Source organism: Takifugu flavidus, chromosome 17 (assembly GCF_003711565.1).
Source record: "Takifugu flavidus isolate HTHZ2018 chromosome 17, ASM371156v2, whole genome shotgun sequence".
Lineage (NCBI taxonomy): Eukaryota > Metazoa > Chordata > Actinopteri > Tetraodontiformes > Tetraodontidae > Takifugu > Takifugu flavidus.
Genome location: NC_079536.1, coordinates 3,060,963 through 3,084,017, shown reverse-complemented (window position 1 = coordinate 3,084,017; position 23,055 = coordinate 3,060,963). Strand labels below are relative to the sequence as shown.

The following is a 23,055-nucleotide window of genomic DNA, read 5'->3' as shown; positions in this document are numbered from 1 at the left end:
CTGTCGTCTCGAATCAATGTTCCGCTGCGTGTGCGCAATGAGCGTGCGCGTGTTTCGGACGCACATTGCGGCTAGTCGACGGGAATGTTGTGACGGATGATCAAACTTTGTAGCGTGTTTCCTCTAACTGCGTTTTCCGCTAACCCTGAGCCAACATTTTAGAGGTTGAGGAAGCACATTTTAATACTCACAATAAGTCGACAATATTATTTGCAGTTAGTGGAAAAATCCACGGAAAGAGGGACACAAACGCGACAGTTTTAGCCTCCTCTCTTTGTCCCTCCACCAGGGGGACAATCAATCCTTTATTTAAAAAGGAGAGTATGTAAAGAGGGAGAGATCAAGGCATTCCATTTTATTGTTTTAACAACTGGTTCTTTGTGGAATATGAATGTTATTATGGATTTATGAAACGTGTTCTGTTTTGAATGAAGCAGTCAAGAAAACGAAACGAAACCTAAACCCATGGTGTTTGATATTTTTGGTCCTGTACATGTGGTCAGATGAGATTAGTCTGAGCAGAATTGGGTGTTTTTTTGCCCTTTGCTGTGTGTCATCTATTCTATTCAGCATGTTGGGTTGCTTGACTTCTGTTGGGTCGTGTCAACTTGATCATCACTTCTGAGATATTGACACACCTTTTTCCTGAGGCTGGCTCCAATGCTGCCAACACACCTGGCCATGGATATGGTGGGACTTCTGTGATGAGTGGGGTCAGAGGTGGTGGACAAGCTCTGCTCCAAAACAAGCTTGCTAGATATGTTTGGGATCTCCTCCGCCACAACCACCAGCTGCAACTAGTAGCTGTGCACGCCATGCAGAGTTTTGACCTCTAGGTCAGGCTACAAATGTTTTTTCCAGCACCATCATGTGTTCGTGAGAAACATGATGCGCCTGATCAAAAAAGCTGCTTGTAATCTGACAGACGAGCCATGATGAGATGTCAAGGTGCGTTGAAAATGAAGATCCTCTTCTTGGAATCCTGTCTGAGATGACAGAAGATGATGCTGCATTTGACCCACTTTGATGATGTGATGACTTATTTCTGTTTAGTTTTGAATGCATTCTCATCTTATTTGTTGAATTTAATGTTGAGAACTGACATCTTGAAAGAATTTAGGTTTTCTTGTAAACCATAACCAGATAAAAATGATTTAATTTGTATTTGTGTGCGTCCGTCTGATGCCACCGCACCTTTTGAAACACCCAGGAGAAACATTTTTCCACAACTATTTTATATTTAACATGGTGTAAACTTTTAAGATGTCCCAAAACTTTTTCCAATATATATGTGGCCTGTATGATGTACAGGGTGACATCATATAATAGATTTTGATGTGAATGAGCCGACAATACGTCATTGGACAGACCTCTGCTTGTCTTCATGCTGAGAATCATGTTCTTTAATCTTCTTTTCAGTTCAAACGTGGACCAAATTGTTCTGAAGAGAGGCGCCTGTGCTGGATATGACGCGATCAAAACACGAACACGTGACGTGTAGCCTGGTGGGCCTCCAAGGTGGCGTCTCCTTCGCCTCAGGTCTCGGTGCCCAGCCATGTCTCAGCTTGCCTCAGCTTGTTTATGTGTGTGGGTGTGTGTGTAAGTGTGTTGTATGCATGTGTGTCCTTTTCTTTACGCATGTCTGTCCTTTTCTTAATTCTGTTGTTCTCTTTGCTGTTTTTATCCTTTGTGAGGCACTTTGTGCTACCTAGCGTATGAAAAGTGCCATATAAATAAAGATGAATTGATTTGATTTGATAGAGGAAGAAGAAGCGAAAGTGAAAGGTTCATTTGGTTCTTTCACTGCTGTCGTCTCGAATCAATGTTCCGCTGCGTGTGCGCAATGAGCGTGCGCGTGTTTCGGACGCACATTGCGGCTAGTCGACGGGAATGTTGTGACGGATGATCAAACTTTGTAGCGTGTTTCCTCTAACTGCGTTTTCCGCTAACCCTGAGCCAACATTTTAGAGGTTGAGGAAGCACATTTTAATACTCACAATAAGTCGACAATATTATTTGCAGTTAGTGGAAAAATCCACGGAAAGAGGGACACAAACGCGACAGTTTTAGCCTCCTCTCTTTGTCCCTCCACCAGGGGGACAATCAATCCTTTATTTAAAAAGGAGAGTATGTAAAGAGGGAGAGATCAAGGCATTCCATTTTATTGTTTTAACAACTGGTTCTTTGTGGAATATGAATTTGTTATTATGGATTTATGAAATGTGTTCTGTTTTGAATGAAGCAGTCAAGAAAACGAAACGAAACCTAAACCCATGGTGTTTTGATATTTTTGGTCCTGTACATGTGGTCAGATGAGATTAGTCTGAGCAGAATTGGGTGTTTTTTGCCCTTTGCTGTGTGTCATCTATTCTATTCAGCATGTTGGGTTGCTTGACTTCTGTTGGGTCGTGTCAACTTGATCATCACTTCTGAGATATTGACACACCTTTTTCCTGAGGCTGGCTCCAATGCTGCCAACACACCTGGCCATGGATATGGTGGGACTTCTGTGATGAGTGGGGTCAGAGGTGGTGGACAAGCTCTGCTCCAAAACAAGCTTGCTAGATATGTTTGGGATCTCCTCCGCCACAACCACCAGCTGCAACTAGTAGCTGTGCACGCCATGCAGAGTTTTGACCTCTAGGTCAGGCTACAAATGTTTTTTCCAGCACCATCATGTGTTGGTGAGAAACATGATGCGCCTGATCAAAAAAGCTGCTTGTAATCTGACAGACGAGCCATGATGAGATGTCAAGGTGCGTTGAAAATGAAGATCCTCTTCTTGGAATCCTGTCTGAGATGACAGAAGATGATGCTGCATTTGACCCACTTTGATGATGTGATGACTTATTTCTGTTTAGTTTTGAATGCATTCTCATCTTATTTGTTGAATTTAATGTTGAGAACTGACATCTTGAAAGAATTTAGGTTTTCTTGTAAACCATAACCAGATAAAAATGATTTAATTTGTATTTGTGTGCGTCCGTCTGATGCCACCGCACCTTTTGAAACACCCAGGAGAAACATTTTTTCCACAACTATTTTATATTTAACATGGTGTAAACTTTTAAGATGTCCCAAAACTTTTTTCCAATATATATGTGGCCTGTATGATGTACAGGGTGACATCATATAATAGATTTTGATGTGAATGAGCCGACAATACGTCATTGGACAGACCTCTGCTTGTCTTCATGCTGAGAATCATGTTCTTTAATCTTCTTTTCTGTGTCAGCAGACTGTTCCTGCTTAACCGTTTAGACTCACATTTAAAAATGAGCGAATGTGTGATGGAAGAGGAAGAGAGAGCAGAGTCCACAGTGTCCAGCTGTGTGTCCCTGAAGAGCGACAGGTCCAAAGGGCACTCTGAAAACTTCGGTATTGGACCTCAAGGCTCACCTTTAAAGTAAGGTTTTCTGAACCACATAACTCTGCCTTAGAACATTTCACAACCATACAAAACATCATTTTGTAGGTATTAGCCTCCACTATCGTGAAAAATGAAATTAATCAGCTCTTTGAAATGAAACGGTGCACAGTCCTTTCACCATGTTGGCCTGTGGAAAACCAGGGTTGTGGGCCCGATGGACCAGCGTCCCCGTCGTTGCCGGACAACCGTTGGCCACCAGTTGGGTTTTGGGATCAAAGTGGGGGCGTTTCCTGTATCCGGTTCTCCTCACGGATCCATGACTACAACATGTTGCTGCAAGTGCAGAGACGTTTGCTCTGGAAAGAACTTTAGAGCACATTCAGTGCTGCAGGATGAGGGGCTGGAAAAGGTGCCAGTTCTTTTCTCACTGCAGGGAACAGTTAAAAAAAGCAGCTTAAACTCTGAAAACATGAAAATTATACAGATACATCACTGATTTATTGATTCAGTTGTTATCCAGAATGGATTAGAAATGTTCCTGTTTGATAAAAATGCAGTGAATTGGGATTATTTAACTACAACCTCTACAGATTATTTACCTTCATCACAGTCTCATCACTATTTCTGATGTTTCCTCAGGATGGACGAGGACAGAGCAGAGTCCACAGTGCCCAGCTGGGTGTCCCTGAGGAGTGATCAGTCCAAAGATGTACCAATAGACTTCAGAAGTTCAGAGAAAATGTAAGAAAACTAAAGCGTGATGATGTGTTTGTGTGGCAGCTGTTAGTCACATTAACAGCAGCAGGTTGTGAGTTTATTATTGGAGATGTTTAACACTTAAACCTCAGACAGTCATATAGTTACAGACTTAATGTGAATATTGTTGATTAGAAACAAGAATCAGGTTTAAACTGAAAGATGAATTCAGACATAAATGCTGGAACAATATTGAGTCTTGATCGGGTTCTTTCATCCTATAAATCAAAGGACTAATAGAGATGTGTTTCATAGTGAGAGGGGGGAGCACATCCTATCAAACTGGGACCAGGCAGCTCCACCAGGAGAGTCCTCTTGTTCACAATCTGGAAGCAGATCTGGAGATGCTGAAATGAAGCCCAAACAAAGTAAAACTGTTCAATATGAGATTTAATTTGTGATGTCATGAATTTGGAGTTGTGTTGATGATTTATTATAGATGGAAATCATTGGTTTACTTATGTTCAGGAAGTGATCTGCAGGAGGTGATAGAAGGTCATAAGATGAGTCTGAAGAGAAGATGTGAACATGTGACTGAAGGAACTCATGAAGCAGGAAGTGGAACCCTGCTGAACAAGATCTACACTGAGCTCTACATCACTGAGGGACAAAGTGAGGAGGTGGACACACAACATGAGGTGAGACAGCTTGAGAGAACCTCCAAGAAGAACATCCAGGACACTCCAATCAAGTGCCAGGACATCTTCAAAGTCTTATCTGAGCAACAGAGACACATCAGAGTGGTTCTGACCAACGGTGTCGCCGGCGTTGGAAAAACCTTCTCAGTGCAGAAGTTCAGTCTGGACTGGGCAGAAGGTTTGGAGAACCAAGACATCAGTCTGGTGCTTCCGCTCTCATGGAGGGAGCTGAACTTGATCAGAGATGAGCAGCACAGTCTTCTCTCACTACTTCATGTTTTCCATCCAACATTACAGAAGATCAGAGCAGAAGATCTGTCTGGAAAACTTCTGTTCATCTTTGATGGCCTGGATGAAAGCAGATTTTCACTGGGTTTCAACAAGCATCAGGTCATCTCTGATGTCACACAAGTATCGTCAGTTGACGTGCTCCTGGTGAACCTCATCCAGGGGAACCTGCTTCCCTCAGCTCTCATCTGGATCACCTCCAGACCTGCAGCAGCCCATCAGATTCCTCCCTCGTGTGTTGACAGGATCACAGAAGTACGAGGCTTCACTGACTCCCAGAAGGAGGAGTACTTCAGGAGGAGGTTCAGTGATGAAGATCTGTCCAAGAGAATCATCTCACACATCAAGGCCTCCAGGAGCCTCCACATCATGTGTCTGATCCCAGTTTTCTGCTGGATCACTGCTATAGTTCTGGAGGACATGATGACCAGAGACCAGAGAGGAGAGCTGCCCAAAACCCTGACTGACCTCTACTCACACTTCCTGAGGGTTCAGATAAAGAGGAAGAAGCAGAAGTATGGAGGAAAGCAGAGACCAGAGGAACTGACTGAGGCTGATAAAGAACTCCTTCTGAAGTTGGGTCGGCTGGCGTTTGAACATCTGGAGAAAGGAAACATCATGTTCTACTCAGAAGACCTGGAGCGATGTGGACTGGACGTCTCCGAGGTGTCGGTGTACTCAGGAGTTTGTACAGAGATCTTCAAGAGAGAGAGTGTGATCTTCCAGAAATCAGTCTACTGCTTTGTTCATCTGAGCGTTCAGGAGTTTCTGGCTGCCGTCTACATGTTCCACCATTACACCAGGAAAGACACAGCGGTTATAAATAAGTTCCTAAAATATTCTGAACCAATCACATCTCTTGATGGCTTCCTCAGGAGAGCACTAATGAAATCTCTCAAAAGTGAAAATGGCCACCTGGACTTGTTTGTTCGCTTCCTTCATGGTCTCTCTCTGGAGTCCAATCAGAGGATCTTGGGTGGACTGTTGGATCAGAGGAGCAGCCACCCAGAAACCATCCAGAAGGTCCTCAACAACCTGAAGGAGGAGAACTGTGATGAAATCTCCCCAGACAGAAGCATCAACATCTTCCACTGTCTGATGGAGATGAAGGATCAGTCAGTCCATCAGGAGATCCAAGAGTTCCTGAAGTCAGAGAAGAAATCAGAGAGGAGACTGTCAGAGATCCACTGTTCAGCTCTGGCCTACCTGCTGCAGATGTCAGAGGATGTTCTGGATGAGCTGGACCTGCGGCTGTACAACACCTCAGATGAGGGACGACGTCGCCTGATTCCATCTGTGAGGAACTGCAGGAAGTTCGAGTAAGTAAAGATTTTTGGGGCCGGACATCGGCGTTTAAATCAAGCGAGTGGATCATGTCAGGTAGCAATACCCCCTCCAGTGGTCATTCCTTCAATTCTTTATCTCCATTTCAGGGTCCATAAATTAAAACACAACAATTCATCCAGAAATGTTCAACACTGGCTGGATATAAGTTCAAAGGTCAATCCAGACAAACCAACATAAGGCAGGAATAATAGGAGCCACAAGTTAACTTACTATCATGAAATTACTGTTATGTCATTAAATAACTTTTGTTTGTTTGTATACATCGTAACGACAGAAAAACACATTTTAACTAATGACACGTGACTATTATGTTTCATTTGTTCAACGTAAAAACAGCCGGCCTCGTTGGTTTAAATGGGTGTTTTAGGTCTTTGTGGCGGTTCCGTTTGGAGCCTTTATGTGACCCACAAAGTTGTTTGAGCCTTTCCACACCCGTTAGGTGGCAACTTCATCACTAGCAACAAAAGGTGCAGTGAAAATGATTTGAAGGGAAACAGGCAGATAGAACAGAAGCTGAGGGCAATCGATGCAACCAGAGACTCTGATGTCATCGATCGGATCGCTGAATTAAGACTTGACGCACGATCGTACAAATTGGATGAAATGCAAAATATCCAAAGAGCCGATAGACAGATAAAAAGATGCACGTTTCTTTAAACCATTTGCTATAATCATTTTAAATATTGAGTTGCATTTCAGATCTGATGGTCGTTCAAACTGCTGCTCTACGGTGTTGAATTTAGCTTTTCCAGGAAATGAGCTACATTTGTGTTGAGGTAGATTCTCAGATAAGTTGATTAGAAATCACAAAGTTTGACTCGCTATTTTTGTTTCATACACAACAGACTGCCTGGTAGTTTTCTTTCAACGAGTCATTGGGAAGTTGTGGCCTCAGCAATGACGTCAAACCCTTCTCATCTACGGGAGCTGAGCTTAGCAAGAACCAAAGCCTGACAGATGCCGGAGTAAAGTTACTGTCTTCTGCAATGATGCATCCAAACTGCAGACTGGAGACGCTCAGGTCAGGAGGCCTCTGTTGGTCTTTTCTAAATTTCCTTACATTTTCTGCTTTTCTCTTCATTTTCAGATTTAGAAATGTGTTTTTATTTGCCCCATTTATTCCTTTTCCAGGCTGTGGAACTGCAGTTTATCAGAGATCAGCTGTGACTCTCTGGCCTCGGCGCTGAGGTCCAATCCCTCCCATCTGAGGTTTCTGGACCTGAGTTTTAACCAGCTGAAGGATCCAGGAGTGAAGCTGCTCTGTGGTTTTCTCCAGGATCCTCTCTGTGAGCTGGAGACTCTCAGGTCAGTCAGAGATGATCCAGTACTTTCCCAGGTGTAACTAGTTAGACAATAAATGTTTACATGTTTGATCTTTGTTATAAACGTAGTGTTACAGTTCTCAGAAAAAAGACCACACAGGACAGATTTGCAGTATTAAATTGGTTGTGGAAATCTGTCCCATGTGAGGATGGTCATCAATGACTAGAAAGGAAGTATCAGTTGTAGATTTGTCTTGTTTTATTTTAGGCTGGCCACAAAACCGCCCAAACATTCAGACCAATCAAAAATGGTTCTTCCTGTCTTTTAAAGATCAGAAGGAAAACTAGAAACCCAAAAAGAAAGCTGCTGCAGTGTGCCATGCCCCTTCTCTACTGAGAAAAGCCATCCCAAAAAAGAGAAAAGCCCAAGTGTGAAGTGAGCACCCTGTTAAACCTTGGTACCGAAAGCCTGCAGTCATTCTCATCTTAGGTGGCTTCATTCCAGCCAGAAGCCCAAACCTGCCCCCTCTTAAAGGGGCAGCAGGTCAGTCCAACCACAGAAACCTTCATGAAGATCTGAAGCTTTCAGCATCCGCAATTGTTGCACCTCACTTCCATTGGAGTCCAAATCAGAAGTCAACAAGTTGATTCTACACCGATTCTACACAATGCAGCCATTTTAAAAAGGTTTCCATCCATAAGTTTTCACAAATATTTATATAAATCTGTTTGTTCATCGCCTCCTTCTGTTGTAATGGTCATTAAAGAAAATGACCTTATTGGAGTTTTTCTCCTCACAAATATGACTTTCTATGAACGATGCAATAAATGCAGCTTGCAATCTAAGACAATATGGAAGTATGTGTATATAATAGTAGTGGAAGTAGCTCATGAAATAATACATTTGCTCTTCTCATCGAATCTCTCTATGTTATTAAAGAAAAACCTGCTCTTAGTCAACAACATCTAAGACATCAGCCAAAAATCCTAATTTTCTACAATCTAATATAAAACAGTAGAGAAGACTCTTTCTGCAGAGACACTGGTGGCAGGAATGCAGAAGTATCACCTGCTCAACTTGGAAGGTGGAGCAGAAACCACCAGCTGAGAAGGTCCTCAGCGAGAGGAAGTGGTGGAGAACCATGAAACTTGCTAAGCTCCACCTCAGCTCCAGAGACGGGCTGAGCTGGAGCTGTGGCACCAGGTATCGCCCAGAAGAGCCTCCAACAAACAAGCTCTTCTCTTGGGAGGAGAGGGCTTTGAATCTCAGCTCAGTGTGCTTGTCTCTAGTAGGTGGCAGCTGCACCTTTTCCTGAGGTCCTTGTTGATGCCCTGAGGGGAATTGATGCTCCTGCAATGTTTTCTGGCAGCATTGAGCTTGCAGTGGGGCAATCAATCACACTGTGGGGGGGCTCTCTTTCCTTCTCTCATCTGGAGAACAAGTGACACCAGCTGCCAATCATTGTTGGAGAAATGTGCAGTCAGGGGAACTATGCGTCCAGACTATAGCCACCCTTCCAGCATCCAGCAGTGTCTAAAACCTTTGATTTGGTTTCACCAGAGAGTGTAGGGATTGCAGGGTCGCTGCAGCATCGCCCACAAGCTATCAGGAGTGGGTCGCTTTGTCCCAACTCCTGACAAGAGTTGAGTGCTACTGAGAAATGTGGTCTCACAAACCTGGAAGGTATTTTGACCCACACACACTTTACATACGCTGTAGATCTTGTCCAACCGCCCTGAAAGAACCCAAAATAGGAACATACGGCAGATAAGCCGGTGCAGGACCAGAGGTTTGTTGCTTGTAAGCTGTGTTTTGCTCTGATACATGTTGATTTTTATTTGTCTTCTCTCAAAATAATTGTTATTTTAGACTATGGGGCTGCAGTTTATCAGAGACCAGCTGTGATTCTGTGGCCTCAGCTCTGAAGTCCAACCACTCCCATCTGAGGGTTCTGGACCTGAGCCACAACACATTGCAGGATTCAGGAGTGAAGCTGCTCTGTTCTGGACTGGAGAAACCAAACTGTAAACTGGAGTGGCTCAGGTCAGTCTTCATTTTTCTACCTATATACCAGCTGCTAAGATGGTGAAGTGAGGCTGTTCTCAACACTGCTGTGATGCACCACATTAAAAAAAATTCCTTGTAATATCGTGAATTCAGGTCTGACCCAACTAAGAACTAACGTAGGTTTAGTACTGACGCAGATAACATGCAGACCTGCACCGTATAACCTCATCCTGCATTTTTCAGATTGATTAAGTGCAGGTTATCAGAGATCAGCTGTGGCTCTCTGGCCTCGGCGCTGAGGTCCAATCCCTCCCATCTCAGAGAACTGGACCTGAGTAAGAACCAGCTGCAGGATTCAGGAGTGAAGCGGCTCTGTTCTGGACTGGAGAGTCCAAATTGTAAACTGGAGAGGCTCAGGTCAGTCTTCATTTTTCTACCTATATACCAGCGGCTAAGATGGTGAAGTGAGGCTGTTCTCAACACTGCTGTGATGCACCACATGAAAAAAATTCCTTGTAATATCGTGAATTCAGGTCTGACCCAACTAAGAACTAACGTAGGTTTAGTACTGATGCAGATAACATGCAGACCTGCTCCGTATAACCTTATCCTGCATTTTTCAGCTTGCGTTACTGCAGTTTATCAGAGATCAGCTGTGGCTCTCTGGCCTCGGCGCTGAGGTCCAATCCCTCCCATCTCAGAGAACTGGACCTGAGTCAGAACCAGCTGCAGGATTCAGGAGTGAAGCTGCTCTGTGGTTTTCTCCACTTTCCAAACTGCCGACTGGAAACTCTGAGGTAAACACCATTCTCAAAAATGTCCATTATTCCATCCGAGGGTCCTCACACTTTCTGAGTGTGTGTGTTGTGCCCAGTTCCTTCAGGAGGGAGGGCCACACGGGGACCACTTATTCATGATGAACTGATTTAAGGACAATGAAAAAGCCCACAGATGGTAACCAAAATTAGTCAAAACTAGGTGAGGGTGCCTGGTAGACACCAGCCAACGAGGAGGGAGATGGTGAGGGAGACAGGAAGTCATCTAAGACAGGTTGTGCCTTTAAAGATGAGCCACAGGTGAGATGGATCTCCATGATGAGATGGGAGGGAAAGAGGTGGGAGAACCTGGGAAGAGTGAGGGCCAGAACAATATATATTCTCCTTTGGAACAGTGCAAACCTGAGAGGTTGGAATTGTGGTAATTACATATTACAATCATTTTTTAACCTGTAACTAAATTAAATATTTACAGATCATGCCTTTGATTAACCTTTCAGATGAATACTGGTTTCACTTATAACCTTATAAAAGTTTCCCTTCTTTATTTAGATTAATGCGCTGCAGCTTATCAGAGATCAGCTGTGGCTCTCTGGCCTCGGCGCTGAGGTCCAATCCCTCCCATCTCAGAGAACTGGACCTGAGTGGGAACCAGCTGCAGGATTTAGGAGTGAAGCTGCTGTCTGATCTCGTAAAGAATCCACACTATGGGCTGGAGACATTGAGACAGTAGCTGGTTGAAGCCAGTCAACTCCCGCTCATCTGCTGCATCACTCACTGACCACTGGTGAAGAGCATCTGTGGAAACATCTGCCGTCTACTCCCTCCATAGATGAAAAATTCAGTTTTTAAAAAGCGCTGGTGGACTTTCAGGAGATCAGTGGATGGTCGACAAAGCAGAAGCAGCTTCGCCTTGAAGTTAAATTAGTTCCTGGTATCACACAATGCATCTTTATAAAGTTCTAAACGGCTCCTCGGCCACTCTTAGAAGCATGGAAACATTCTCTTAATTGTCTCTTCAAATGTCTGTATTATACTTTACTATTTTACATCATGCCTTCAGAATCTTTAGGGTTTAGTATTTACTGTATCTGTGACATGGAGCATTGGAATATTTCAGCTGCAGCCAGCAAAAACCCATCAGAATGACGGCTATCGGTGGGAACCACAGCTCATTTGACTTTAGTCAGTCTGGTCAATGTTATAGGATTTATTGCAATCTAATAAAAACTATGAATAAATGTGGGAAATAGGAAATAAAAAGAAGCAAAATGACCAAATAAATCTCCCATGAATACTGTAAATTTAAAGATGTCAAGAATGAAATATCAGCTTAAATTTAATCAAACATAAAGTGAAAAGGCCTCCTTTAAGTTTACTGCAAAAATAAACACAAAATCAAGAGCGACATGCGCCAAAAACATCTCATTCTCTCTTCTGTCTCCACTCATTCTTTTATATTCTCTTAAGATAATGGGGACGGGGTCGTGTGATAACAAACCAACCTAATTGGGGACTATATTTTTGTTGCAAGAACTTTGGCTCTTCAGAAGTTTCTATGTTGGCTTCCACAGATTGTGCATCCACTAGAAACTCAGTGTTTTACTCTCTTTTGAAGACGTTTCACACCTTCTGTCCAGAAGGCTTCTTCAGTTCTGAAGGCCACCGCAGTATCAGGGGCCCCGTCCAGGTTGGAGAAGATTTAAGACTTAAGTGCTCCATGTGTTCGTGAAATTACGGTACCTCCACTAAAAGCCAATCAGATTGCATGAATTCCCAATTATTCTGATTAGAGCAACTCTCTCCCAAGTAGAACGTTCATGAGTATGACATTTAAAATGACAATATTTACTTAAAATTGCCGCACAGACCATCTTTGCTCCGACTGGGCCGTTAGTACTGACGGCACAACTGTCCAGTCAGCTGTTAAGTGTCGGGTACTGAATTCACTTTTGACCAGGTAGGACATAATTAACACAGTGACGTGGGGAGGGGAGGCAGGTGAGGCAGTGCCTCATCTGACCAAAAAGAAAGTGTACAAAAATAAAGATTAATATTTTCCACTGATATGTGTTAAAATGCATTTGGAGTATGACTACACATTTCTGCCATTTTATTAAGTAAAAATTGTTTTCCCGATCAAATCCAGGGCAGAAACCCCGGGTGAGGCAGGGGAGAATTGTGCCTCACGTCTGACTGCACGATCCAATACAAACTGGGTTGCATGACGTGTGCCATATTGCTAATATGAACTTTACAGAATAGTTATACACCATGACTTTCTGCAGTCTGTCATGTCTGTTGGGGTCCAGGGTGGTGTCTGTTTTTTTCCTCCCGGGGGCGTAGGGGAGCTTCATTGCCTACAGCTGGCACTGTAGGCAGGCGCACCTGTGGGCGATTGCCACCTGGCTGCCTACTTAAGGAGGGAGCGCCTGCCCATCGGGGCTGGAGTGTTTTGTTGTCTCTGTTGCTGTCCTGTTTTTTTCCCCGGCACGCTCGAGGACTCCATGCCGTTCTGCTGGACCGGTGAGCGGTCCTGGGTTCTCTACAGTCCCGGAGGACTGCTTTGTTTCGAGGACTCACCTGGGCTCCCCGCAGTCGTGGAGGACTGTTCCTGGGTTCTCAGCAGTCCCGGAGGACTGCTTCTGGTTTGAGGACTCTCCGTTGGACCCCATGAAGTGCGGATCCTATTCCTGAGCTACCCGCAGTCCAGGACTGTTTGTCTTTGTGTTGCCCCCCGAAATAAAACTCATTTGGACCTTCTTACCACCGCGCTCTGGTCTGCTCTCAGGTCCTCTCTAAAATCCATATGGTAACAATGTCTTTTGCTGACCGCCCAATAAAGTGCAGAGGAAAGTCCGCAGGTGAGGCAGGCAGTTGTCGTCGAAATCCTCAGAAGTGTACTCAGACAGGCGCACCAACAAAGTTCACAAGTTGAGACCAGACTTGGAAGACTTTTCCCCTGGCCAGGGGAGTGGCGCTCCGATCAGACACGAACTCTGCCGCGTCGTCCCGGAGACTCTCCTCCTCCTCCCCAGCGTTGTCTCTTTTATTAAAACAGGCATGATTACACAGCAGGAGGCGTATCTTCATTACACAGACGGCATCAGCTACATTTCTCACACAGGCAGGGAACGTTTATGCTCGCCGAGTCACATTGCTCATGTTTTGACCATATTGGAGCGGTTCTCAGCCTACGCACAGGTGCACAGGCCTGAGGACCCTAACCTAAGCAGATATCACACATTATTGTTTGGTCCTCCTTCTAACTAACATGCTCACATACACATCCGTTCCCACACTCCACTTTCCCACATTTGAATCCTTCTCGTATTACCTACGAAACTACTCTACTGTTATTAAAATAGCAATAACATAAAATGCAATTCGCGATTTTCCCAACACAGTACTCGCCTCACCCCCAGGGGGCGCACGCAGGCTGGCAGGTGCTTTCTCGCTGGTGCCTTAATAGGCAAACTTTATTCAAATTTATTGAAGCACCAGAATTTGTTTGAAAAATAACAGAAATTTTTGCTGTTGGTCAAAATTAATTTGTGCTGCACACATCTCTGCACTTTAATTGTTTACAGTATCAATGAATTTCTTAAAACACAAGATGGTGCTCTATCCATAGCTATAAAAGAAAGTTCTTATAGGACAAATATGGTCCTGTGTATATATTTGTGTTGGTTTGTGAGTGTAATTGAAAGAGGAATGCTGATGGGATATGAAGCATTATCAGTTGTATGCTGTTGGAAAAATGGTGAAATAAGATGCTTTTTTCAGTTCTTAAATCGTAAATCTGACTCTTGAGGAGTCAGAGCCTCACCAGCCATGAACCTCACCGCACGTCACTGGAGCAGAGGATCAACTCAGCAACATGATCCGACACACCAACACGATGTCTGGAGGCTTCAGGTCAAAGGGACACCAGGAGACGACTGTTGCTTCTCCACTGAAAAATGATGTTTAAAGGCTTAAAACGGCGCCATCAGACAATCACAGTCCATGAAAACTGACCTCAACCATCAAAAGGACCTGGAGAATCAGCACACAGGTCCAGCTTCAGAAGGTTTGAGGCTTTCCATCATGTCGTACAGGGAAGCCAGATCCAGATACTTGATGTTCAGTGACTTGGACACCTGAGGGAGGTCTCCAGAAGTTCTACTGAGGAATGAAAGAGTGGACGGGTCAGTTTTAGTCTCTTTATAAGCAGCTGGTTTATTGGGGAAGCTGCTGATGATAAAGGCTGATCAGTTATGTTAGCTAAAGAAGGTCTGTAACTTCAGATCACATTCAGGATTAACACTGTAAAAACATGAGAGTTTGTGGGAAAAGGATCCTTTTGATGTGTTTCAATGACCAATATTGTTTTTGTGTTTTGGTGTCATATTTTACAAATGTTCAGTTACGTTCTGTGAACGCTGGTGCTGAAATCATTATTTTTCTCTCAATGAAAATATTCAATATGTAGAAAATACAGACAATGATGCGCCTAGAGATCAAAATAATCATAAAGGAGAAAAATACCTTAGATAATATAAAAATATATTTAAACGATAATGATGTATTTAATGAATAAAAAAAATAAAGTAAATCAGGCCCTTCATCTTATTATGTGGTTACTGGAAATGTCTCTAAAGTGTAGAAGTGTCAACAAGTTAAAAGCAGCCATATAAAAATTCAATTATTCCATGAAGATATTAAAGTCCTATTATAGTAGTGTGTAAAGTTCATATGCTACATATGAAGTACAGAACAAACAAAAAAATCCTTAATCCGCCCCTCTCAAAGAGAGAACGGAATAATGGCGAAAAGATTAGTTCAGAGAAAAATTGATTCAGAACGCAGGGCAGTTAACCTGCAGTGGACAAACCATTATTTTTTTGTTCAATGCAAAGAAAAGGCTGCCTGACTCATCTGTCAAGAGGAGGTGGCGGTATTCAAACAATACAATCTGCGGTGACACTATGAACCCCGTCACAAAGACAAGTACGATAGCTTGCAAGGCCAAATGTGAACAGACAAACTCTCAAAGCTAACAAGTGGACCGTTAGCTCAGCAGAATACATTTGGACGCCAAGCTCAGCTGGACCAGGCATCTGTTGGGGCCAGCTTTCAGGCTGCTCCACTGATAGCAAGCAGCCGTAAACCTTTCACTGATGGAGAGTTTGTCAAGAAATGCATAAACGCTGTGGCGGAGGTGGTGTGTCCCGAGAAGAAAGATGTCTTTAATGCCGTGAGTGTATCAGCGAGTACAATCACCAGACACATTGAAGAAATCGGGGGTAATGTAAACGCCCAGCTGCAGCAGAAGACGAAAGAATTTGAATTATTTTTTTTGTGACAGACCCAGAGAGAGTTATTTGGTTATTATTTATTTCATTAATAGTGTTATTATTTATTTCCTGACTTTTGTTCTGCGAAGAATCCAGAAAGGGTTATTTGATTGTGCTTTCTTGAAAACAATACATTTTTACGTTTAGGCACTCCTGCAATCCTCAGACTGTTTCTGTTACACACTGACGCTGGCCCCTGATCAGAGAAGGGGAAAGTTATGTGGCCCTCACAGGAAAGTCTGGGGACCCCTGGACTAAATGATACCAGTTTGTCCTGTCAGTGGAAATTCACTGTTGAATGAGAGTCAGTTGGTGGAAATGATGTGTATACAGTTTAAATACACTTAAATGACATTGATGATAATAACATTTTGTAAAAAGAAAATTATATATATAATTTTTCCCCACCGCTTCAGGAGGGGGGTGCCCCAGCGCCCCCTATGGGCCACCCGCCTCTGCAGCTCAAACTACGGGGCAGCAGAGCTTCATTTGGTCAAAGGTCAGTGAAATAAAGAATCTACAGTTCGGCACGAAGCCACATGGTGGCGCCAGAGAAGAGAAACCACAATCCGTCAGGATCAAAATGGGAAATGGCAACAAAAAGTTGAAAAAAAAGACCATAAATCTGTAGAATTGATCAATTCTGGGAGACAGACATTCAAAATCACATAGTTATTCGCTAAATGGCAGTGAATAAAACAGCTAAGGTCCCAAGATTAACGTGTGAATATGAATTCTTTTAACTTTGACTCCAACAGACTCGAAGGAAGGAAGCGGCCCGCTGGCTGTGAGCAGCACCAACAGACCCTCAGGAGTCCAGAACACCTCAGAATTAACCTGAACATGATAAAAACCACCCAGAAAGCCTGAGGACCAACCACCAAACTAACATGAAAAAACAGACACAGATGGCTTTGATGGTTTTGGTCTTTTTTCCCCCCTCTGTTGAAGAAATAAAGGTGCTGTTTTATTACAGTTGCCAAGTGGGAATTGGAGAAGTTTCTGTGGGAAACGTTAAGCAAGTTTTCAGAAACTGAACATTTGCTGTATTAGCACTGTTTAATCATTATTTTGCTATTAAAAGGACTAATCATCGTCTCTGTCACCTCTTTACCTCTGAAATGAGAGAAATCTTGTTTCTTTCTCTTTTATTTTTTGTTTACTGACAATGCTATCATGGTAATTTTATGAACAATAACCAAAAATTAAAAAATCCTCATCAATGCTTAATCAAAGCTTCCTTTGTAATATTAGAAAAACATATTTTTTTTTACATACATTCAAAGGAAAACTTGACTCAACTGTCTGGGTTGTTTTCTGGTGTCTAACTTCCAGAACCACTGATTACGGGTTCCTGCACAACAGCGACAAATTCTGAACTACAAGCTATTACAGGTGTGAGTTTCACTGTTATCACCTTCTTCATCTGTTGCTTCACAGAATCAACAGTCTGTGTTGTGGACAAAGATGCATCCTTCCGTGCACTTTCCTCCCTGGAGGAGATACTCTCATCCACTGGATGCAAATGGTGTTGAGAATTGTCTTTATCTTGTTATGTGTTTCACCATATGTTTCTGTCTTCTCTTAGAAGTTAGGCAAGGTAGACTCATTGGTAAATGTAATAAAAACAGAGACATTCCATTTGCAGGATTGTTGTTTGTTCTATTGTTATCTCAGGAGCCAGTCAGGCAGGGGGTGTCAAACACTCATTGTAAACGCAACATCAGGGGGGTTGATGATCACATTTGCATGAAGAATGGTATCTGGCTACCTGGGAAAACAATGGAAAAGAAGAACTCTACCAACACCAAATGGGACTGGAGGAAGAGGACGAGGTCATCCCAGCAGGGGATCTGGATTGGATTGCATGAACATTGTGAATTTGCATGTGTGTTACTATAAAAGACTGGGCCAAGGGATAGTTAGGTTGTCAGACTTCGTGCCCTGACAATTGACTCTGTTGTTGCTAGGGTTATGAACTGGCCCGGAGCTCTGTAATATTTGTATCTGGAATTGGTTCTATTGTTAAATACATTTTGAAAGTGGTACTTTTCTTCTCGAAGTCTTCATTCAAAGAACACGCGGATCGGCAGCTACACTTGAAAGGTATCGCGATCCAACAATTCCTAACAAAAATATCATCCATTCATACTATGACAACAAAGACCAGCTGGGATCACAGATACCATCTTTCCAAAGCCGGACTTCACTCTTCCAGGACCAGATCTCCAGAGGGAACGCCTCGCTGCTGCTGATGTGGGTGAAGGTGGAGGACCAAGGTCCATACATGTGTTACACCAGCACTGACATTGACAACTCAGAGAACGTCATAGAACTGAAGGTGGAAGGTCAGTCTCCACCACCCAGGAAGTGTTCCAGCAGTATTTCTGAAGAGTTGTGCTCGTTGAGTATGTGATCGTGTTCTTTTGGACCAACTCACACAGAAGATGTTGCTTCTTCTTTGTCTTTGCAGCTCTGATCCGTAACGTCAACATCAAGCAGGTAAATGACACAATCACCTGCAGCTCAGAGAGGATCCACCCAGAACCTGAGCTCAGCTGGTCCACGAACCCTCCCTCCCCCATGAGGGATCCACCTGAGATCCAGCTGATGGAAGATGGGCTCTACAAGATCAGCTCTACGATTGTCAAGAACTCGACTGCTCTGAGCTACAGCTGCACCGTCAGCGCCGGCAGAAACAAAAGGAAAACCACTTTGTTTAAAGCACGTAGGTGTTTCTGCTGTTTACTGAAAGATCCTTCATGAGGCGTCGCTATAAACGTATTTTCCTCTTTTATCTGTCTTCATCGGAGGTCCCGTCACTGTGTCGGCCCATGAAACAACAATATTCTGCCCCCAATTAAACACTGCAGTGGCAGATCTCACCTGGAGGTTCAACCAGGTAGAGATCATCCTGAATCGCACAGTCGGTGCCGATGATCTGGTGTCAGACAGCTGGAAGCATCACGTGAAGAATGTGTCCCAGTCAGGTGACCTCACGTTGCAACATGTGTCTTCATCCCAGGAGGGAACGTACACATGTGACCTCAGTAACGGCGAGGAAACATACGTCACCATCACGGCGTTGACCGTCAGCGAGAGTCCAGGTGAGACAGTCAGTGGGTCAAAGTTAAACCAGCCCAAATTTGACAGATTGAAAGTAACCTCATGAAGTAGATGTAAATTAGAAAATAAGGAAAATAATGAACACAAAACCACCACAAAAGTTTATAAAAAGCATCTTCATGTCATCAGTCACCTGATTTATTGAAGAATCATTATTAAGGTTTGAGTGTTGACCTGAATTTCTTTGAATTTCAGCTGAAAGTCAAACTGACCCGGTTGGAATTGGTGTCAAAGTTGGAGTCCCAGTTGCTGCAAAAGAGGAAGAAGAAGCGAAAGTGAAAAGTTCCCAACTTCGGGCTCCATCTTGAGTGACCGAGCCCTGATGGAAAACCTCTAATATTCAGGTAGCATTTGGTTCTTTCACTGCTGTCGTCTCGAATCAATGTTCCGCTGCGAGATGCGGCTTAATAAGCTGCGTGTGCGCAATGAGCGTGCGCGTGTTTCGGACGCACATTGCGGCTGGTCGACGGGAATGTTGTGACGGATGATCAAACTTTGTAGCGTGTTTCCTCTAACTGCGTTTTCCGCTAACCCTGAGCCAACATTTTAGAGGTTGAGGAAGCACATTTTAAGATAAAAAATGATTTAATTTGTATTTGTGTGCGTCCGTCTAATGCCACCGCACCTTCTGAAACACCCAGGAGAAACATTTTTTCCACAACTATTTTATGTTTAACATGGTGTAAACTTTTAAGATTTCCCAAAACTTTTTTCCAATATATATGTGGCCTGTATGATGTACAGGGTGACATCATATCATAGATTTTGATGTGAATGAGCCGACAATACGTCATTGGACAGACCTCTGCTTGTCTTCATACTGAAAATCATGTTCTTTAATCTTCTTTTCTGTGTCAGCAGACTGTTCCTGCTTAACCATTTAGACTCACATTTAAAAATGAGCGAATGTGTGAAGGAAGAGGAAGAGAGAGCAGAGTCCGCAGTGCCCAGCTGTGTGTCCATGAAGAGCGACAGGTCCAAAGACGAGCCTGAAAACTTCGGTGTTGGACCTCAAGGCTCACCTTTAAAGTAAGGTTTTCTGAACCACATAACTCTGCCTTAGAACATTTCACAACCATACAAAACATCATTTTGTAGGTATTAGCCTCTACTATCGTGAAAAATGAAATTCATCAGCTCTTTAAAATGAAACGGTGCACAGTCCTTTCACCATGTTGGCCTGTAGAAAACCAGTGTTGTCGGCCCGATGGACCAGCGTCCCCGTCGTTGCCGGACCACCGTTGGCCACCAGTTGGGTTTTGGGATCAAAGTGGGGGCGTTTCCTGTATCCGGTTCTCCTCACGGATCCATGACTACAACATGTTGCTGCAAGTGCAGAGACGTTTGCTCTGGAAAGAACTTTAGAGCACATTCAGTGCTGCAGGATGAGGGGCTGGAAAAGGTGCCAGTTCTTTTCTCACTGCAGGGAACAGTTAAAAAAAGCAGCTTAAACTCTGAAAACATGAAAATTATACAGAGACATCATTGATTTATTGATTCAGTTGTTATCCAGAATGGATTAGAAATGTTCCTGTTTGATAAAAATGCAGTGAATTGGAATTATTTAACTCCAACCTCTACAGATTATTTACCTTCATCACAGTCTCATCAATATTTCTGATATTTCCTCAGGATGGACAAGGACAGAGCAGAGTCCACAGTGCCCAGCTGTGTGTCCTGAAGAGTGACCGGTCCAAAGATAAAGTAATAGACTTCAGAAGTTCAGAGGAAATGTAAGAAAACTAAAGCGTGATGATGTGTTTGTGTGGCAGCTGTTAGTCACATTAACAGCAGCAGGTTGTGAGTTTATTATTGGAGATGTTTAACACTTAAACCTCAGACAGTCATATAGTTACAGACTTAATGTGAATATTGTTGATTAGAAACAAGAATCAGGTTTAAACTGGAAGATGAATTCAGACATAAATGCTGGAACAATATTGAGTCTTGATCAGGTTCTTTCATCCTATAAATCAAAGGACTAATAGAGATGTGTTTCATAGTGAGAGGGGGGAGCACATCCTATCAAACTGGGACCAGTCAGCTCCACCAGGAGAGTCCTCTTGTTCACAATCTGGAAGCAGATCTGGAGATGCTGAAATGAAGCCCAAACAAAGTAAAACTGTTCAATATGAGATTTAATTTGTGATGTCATGAATTTGGAGTTGTGTTGATGATTTATTATAGATGGAAATCATTGGTTTACTTATGTTCAGGAAGGGATCTGCAGGAGGTGATAGAAGGTCATAAGATGAGTCTGAAGAGCAGATGTAAACATGTGACTGAAGGAACTCATGAAGCAGGAAGTGGAACCCTGCTGAACAAGATCTACACTGAGCTCTACATCACTGAGGGACAAAGTGAGGAGGTGGACACACAACATGAGGTGAGACAGCTTGAGAGAACCTCCAAGAAGAACATCCAGGACACTCCAATCAAGTGCCAGGACATCTTCAAAGTCTTATCTGAGCAACAGAGACACATCAGAGTGGTTCTGACCAACGGTGTCGCCGGCGTTGGAAAAACCTTCTCAGTGCAGAAGTTCAGTCTGGACTGGGCAGAAGGTTTGGAGAACCAAGACATCAGTCTGGTGCTTCCGCTCTCATGGAGGGAGCTGAACTTGATCAGAGATCAGCAGCACAGTCTTCTCTCACTGCTTCATGTTTTCCATCCAACATTACAGAAGATCAGAGCAGAAGATCTGACTGTCTGGAAACTTCTGTTCATCTTTGATGGCCTGGATGAAAGCAGATTTTCACTGGGTTTCAACAAGCATCAGCTCATCTCTGATGTCACACAAGAATCGTCAGTTGAGGTGCTCCTGGTGAACCTCATCCAGGGGAACCTGCTTCCCTCAGCTCTCATCTGGATCACCTCCAGACCTGCAGCAGCCTATCAGATTCCTCCCTCGTGTGTTGACAGGATCACAGAAGTACGAGGCTTCACTGACTCCCAGAAGGAGGAGTACTTCAGGAGGAGGTTCAGTGATGAAGATCTGTCCAGAGAATCATCTCACACATCAAGGCCTCCAGGAGCCTCCACATCATGTGTCTGATCCCAGTTTTCTGCTGGATCACTGCTATAGTTCTGGAGGACATGATGACCAGAGACCAGAGAGAGAGCTGCCCCAAACCCTGACTGACCTCTACTCACACTTCCTGAGGGTTCAGATAAAGAGGAAGAAGCAGAAGTATGGGGAAAGCAGAGACCAGAGGAACTGACTGAGGCTGATAAAGAACTCCTTCTGAAGTTGGGTCGGCTGGCGTTTGAACATCTGGAGAAAGGAAACATCATGTTCTACTCAGAAGACCTGGAGCGATGTGGACTGGACGTCTCCGAGGTGTCGGTGTACTCAGGAGTTTGTACAGAGATCTTCAGAGAGAGAGTGTGATCTTCCAGAAATCAGTCTACTGCTTTGTTCATCTGAGCGTTCAGGAGTTTCTGGCTGCCGTCTACATGTTCCACCGTTACACCAGGAAAGACACAGTGGTTTAAATCAGTTCCTAGAATATTTGAAACCAATCCGCTTTTCCGGGTTTGCTGGGTTGTATAATAACGATCCAGTCAAATCTCTTGATGACTTCCTCAGGAGAGCACTAATGAAATCTCTCAAAAGTGAAAATGGCCACCTGGACTTGTTTGTTCGCTTCCTTCATGGTCTCTCTCTGGAGTCCAATCAGAGGATCTTGGGTGGACTGTTGGATCAGAGGAACAGCCACCCAGAAACCATCCAGAAGGTCCTCAACAACCTGAAGGAGGTGAACAGTGAATTCTCCCCAGACAGAAGCATCAACATCTTCCACTGTCTGATGGATTGAAGGATCAGTCAGTCCATCAGGAGATCCAAGAGTTCCTGAAGTCAGGGGAGATATCAGAGAGGAGACTGTCAGAGATCCACTGTTCAGCTCTGGCCTACCTGCTGCAGACCTCAGAGGAGGGACAACGTCGCCTGATTCCAGCTGTGAGGAACTGCAGGAAGTTCGTGTAAGTAAAGATTTCTGGGGCCGGACATCGGCGTTTAAATCAAGCGAGTGGATCATGTCAGGTAGCAATACCCCCTCCAGTGGTCATTCCTTCAATTCTTTATCTCCATTGCACCGTCTATAAATTAAAAACAACAACAATTCATCCAGAAATGTTCAACA

General features: G+C 43.7%; 2 protein-coding genes and 1 pseudogene across 7 annotated transcripts in view; all 3 read left to right on the top strand.

Annotated features, from left to right (window-relative positions):
- LOC130514215 (RNA-binding Raly-like protein) overlaps positions 1-23,055 on the top strand; it is a 99,311-nt gene that overhangs the window by 48,760 nt on the left and 27,496 nt on the right. The gene's annotated exons all lie outside the window — the stretch shown is intronic.
- On the top strand, positions 1,887-21,026 carry LOC130514212 (ribonuclease inhibitor-like). Of its 3 annotated transcripts, XM_057013676.1 has the most exons (8): positions 7,268-7,420; positions 7,531-7,704; positions 9,532-9,705; positions 9,913-10,086; positions 10,293-10,466; positions 19,772-19,939; positions 20,543-20,643; positions 20,914-21,026. In XM_057013676.1, exons 1-7 carry the CDS (start codon positions 7,386-7,388, stop codon positions 20,589-20,591), a joined length of 948 nt encoding a protein of 315 aa, XP_056869656.1. In that variant the 5' UTR covers positions 7,268-7,385; the 3' UTR covers positions 20,592-20,643; positions 20,914-21,026. The 3 variants fall into 3 exon arrangements, with proteins under 3 accessions (XP_056869655.1, XP_056869654.1, XP_056869656.1); XM_057013675.1 differs by lacking the exons at positions 9,532-9,705; positions 9,913-10,086; positions 10,293-10,466; ... (1 more) ...; positions 20,543-20,643; positions 20,914-21,026 and adding exons at positions 1,887-2,756; positions 3,239-3,406; positions 4,010-4,111; positions 4,382-4,494; positions 4,595-6,371 and having other exon boundaries at positions 7,245-7,420; positions 7,531-9,507; XM_057013674.1 differs by lacking the exons at positions 9,532-9,705; positions 9,913-10,086; positions 10,293-10,466; ... (1 more) ...; positions 20,543-20,643; positions 20,914-21,026 and adding exons at positions 2,767-3,406; positions 4,010-4,111; positions 4,382-4,494; positions 4,595-6,371 and having other exon boundaries at positions 7,245-7,420; positions 7,531-9,507.
- Positions 20,666-22,316, top strand: LOC130514214 (protein NLRC3-like; annotated as a pseudogene).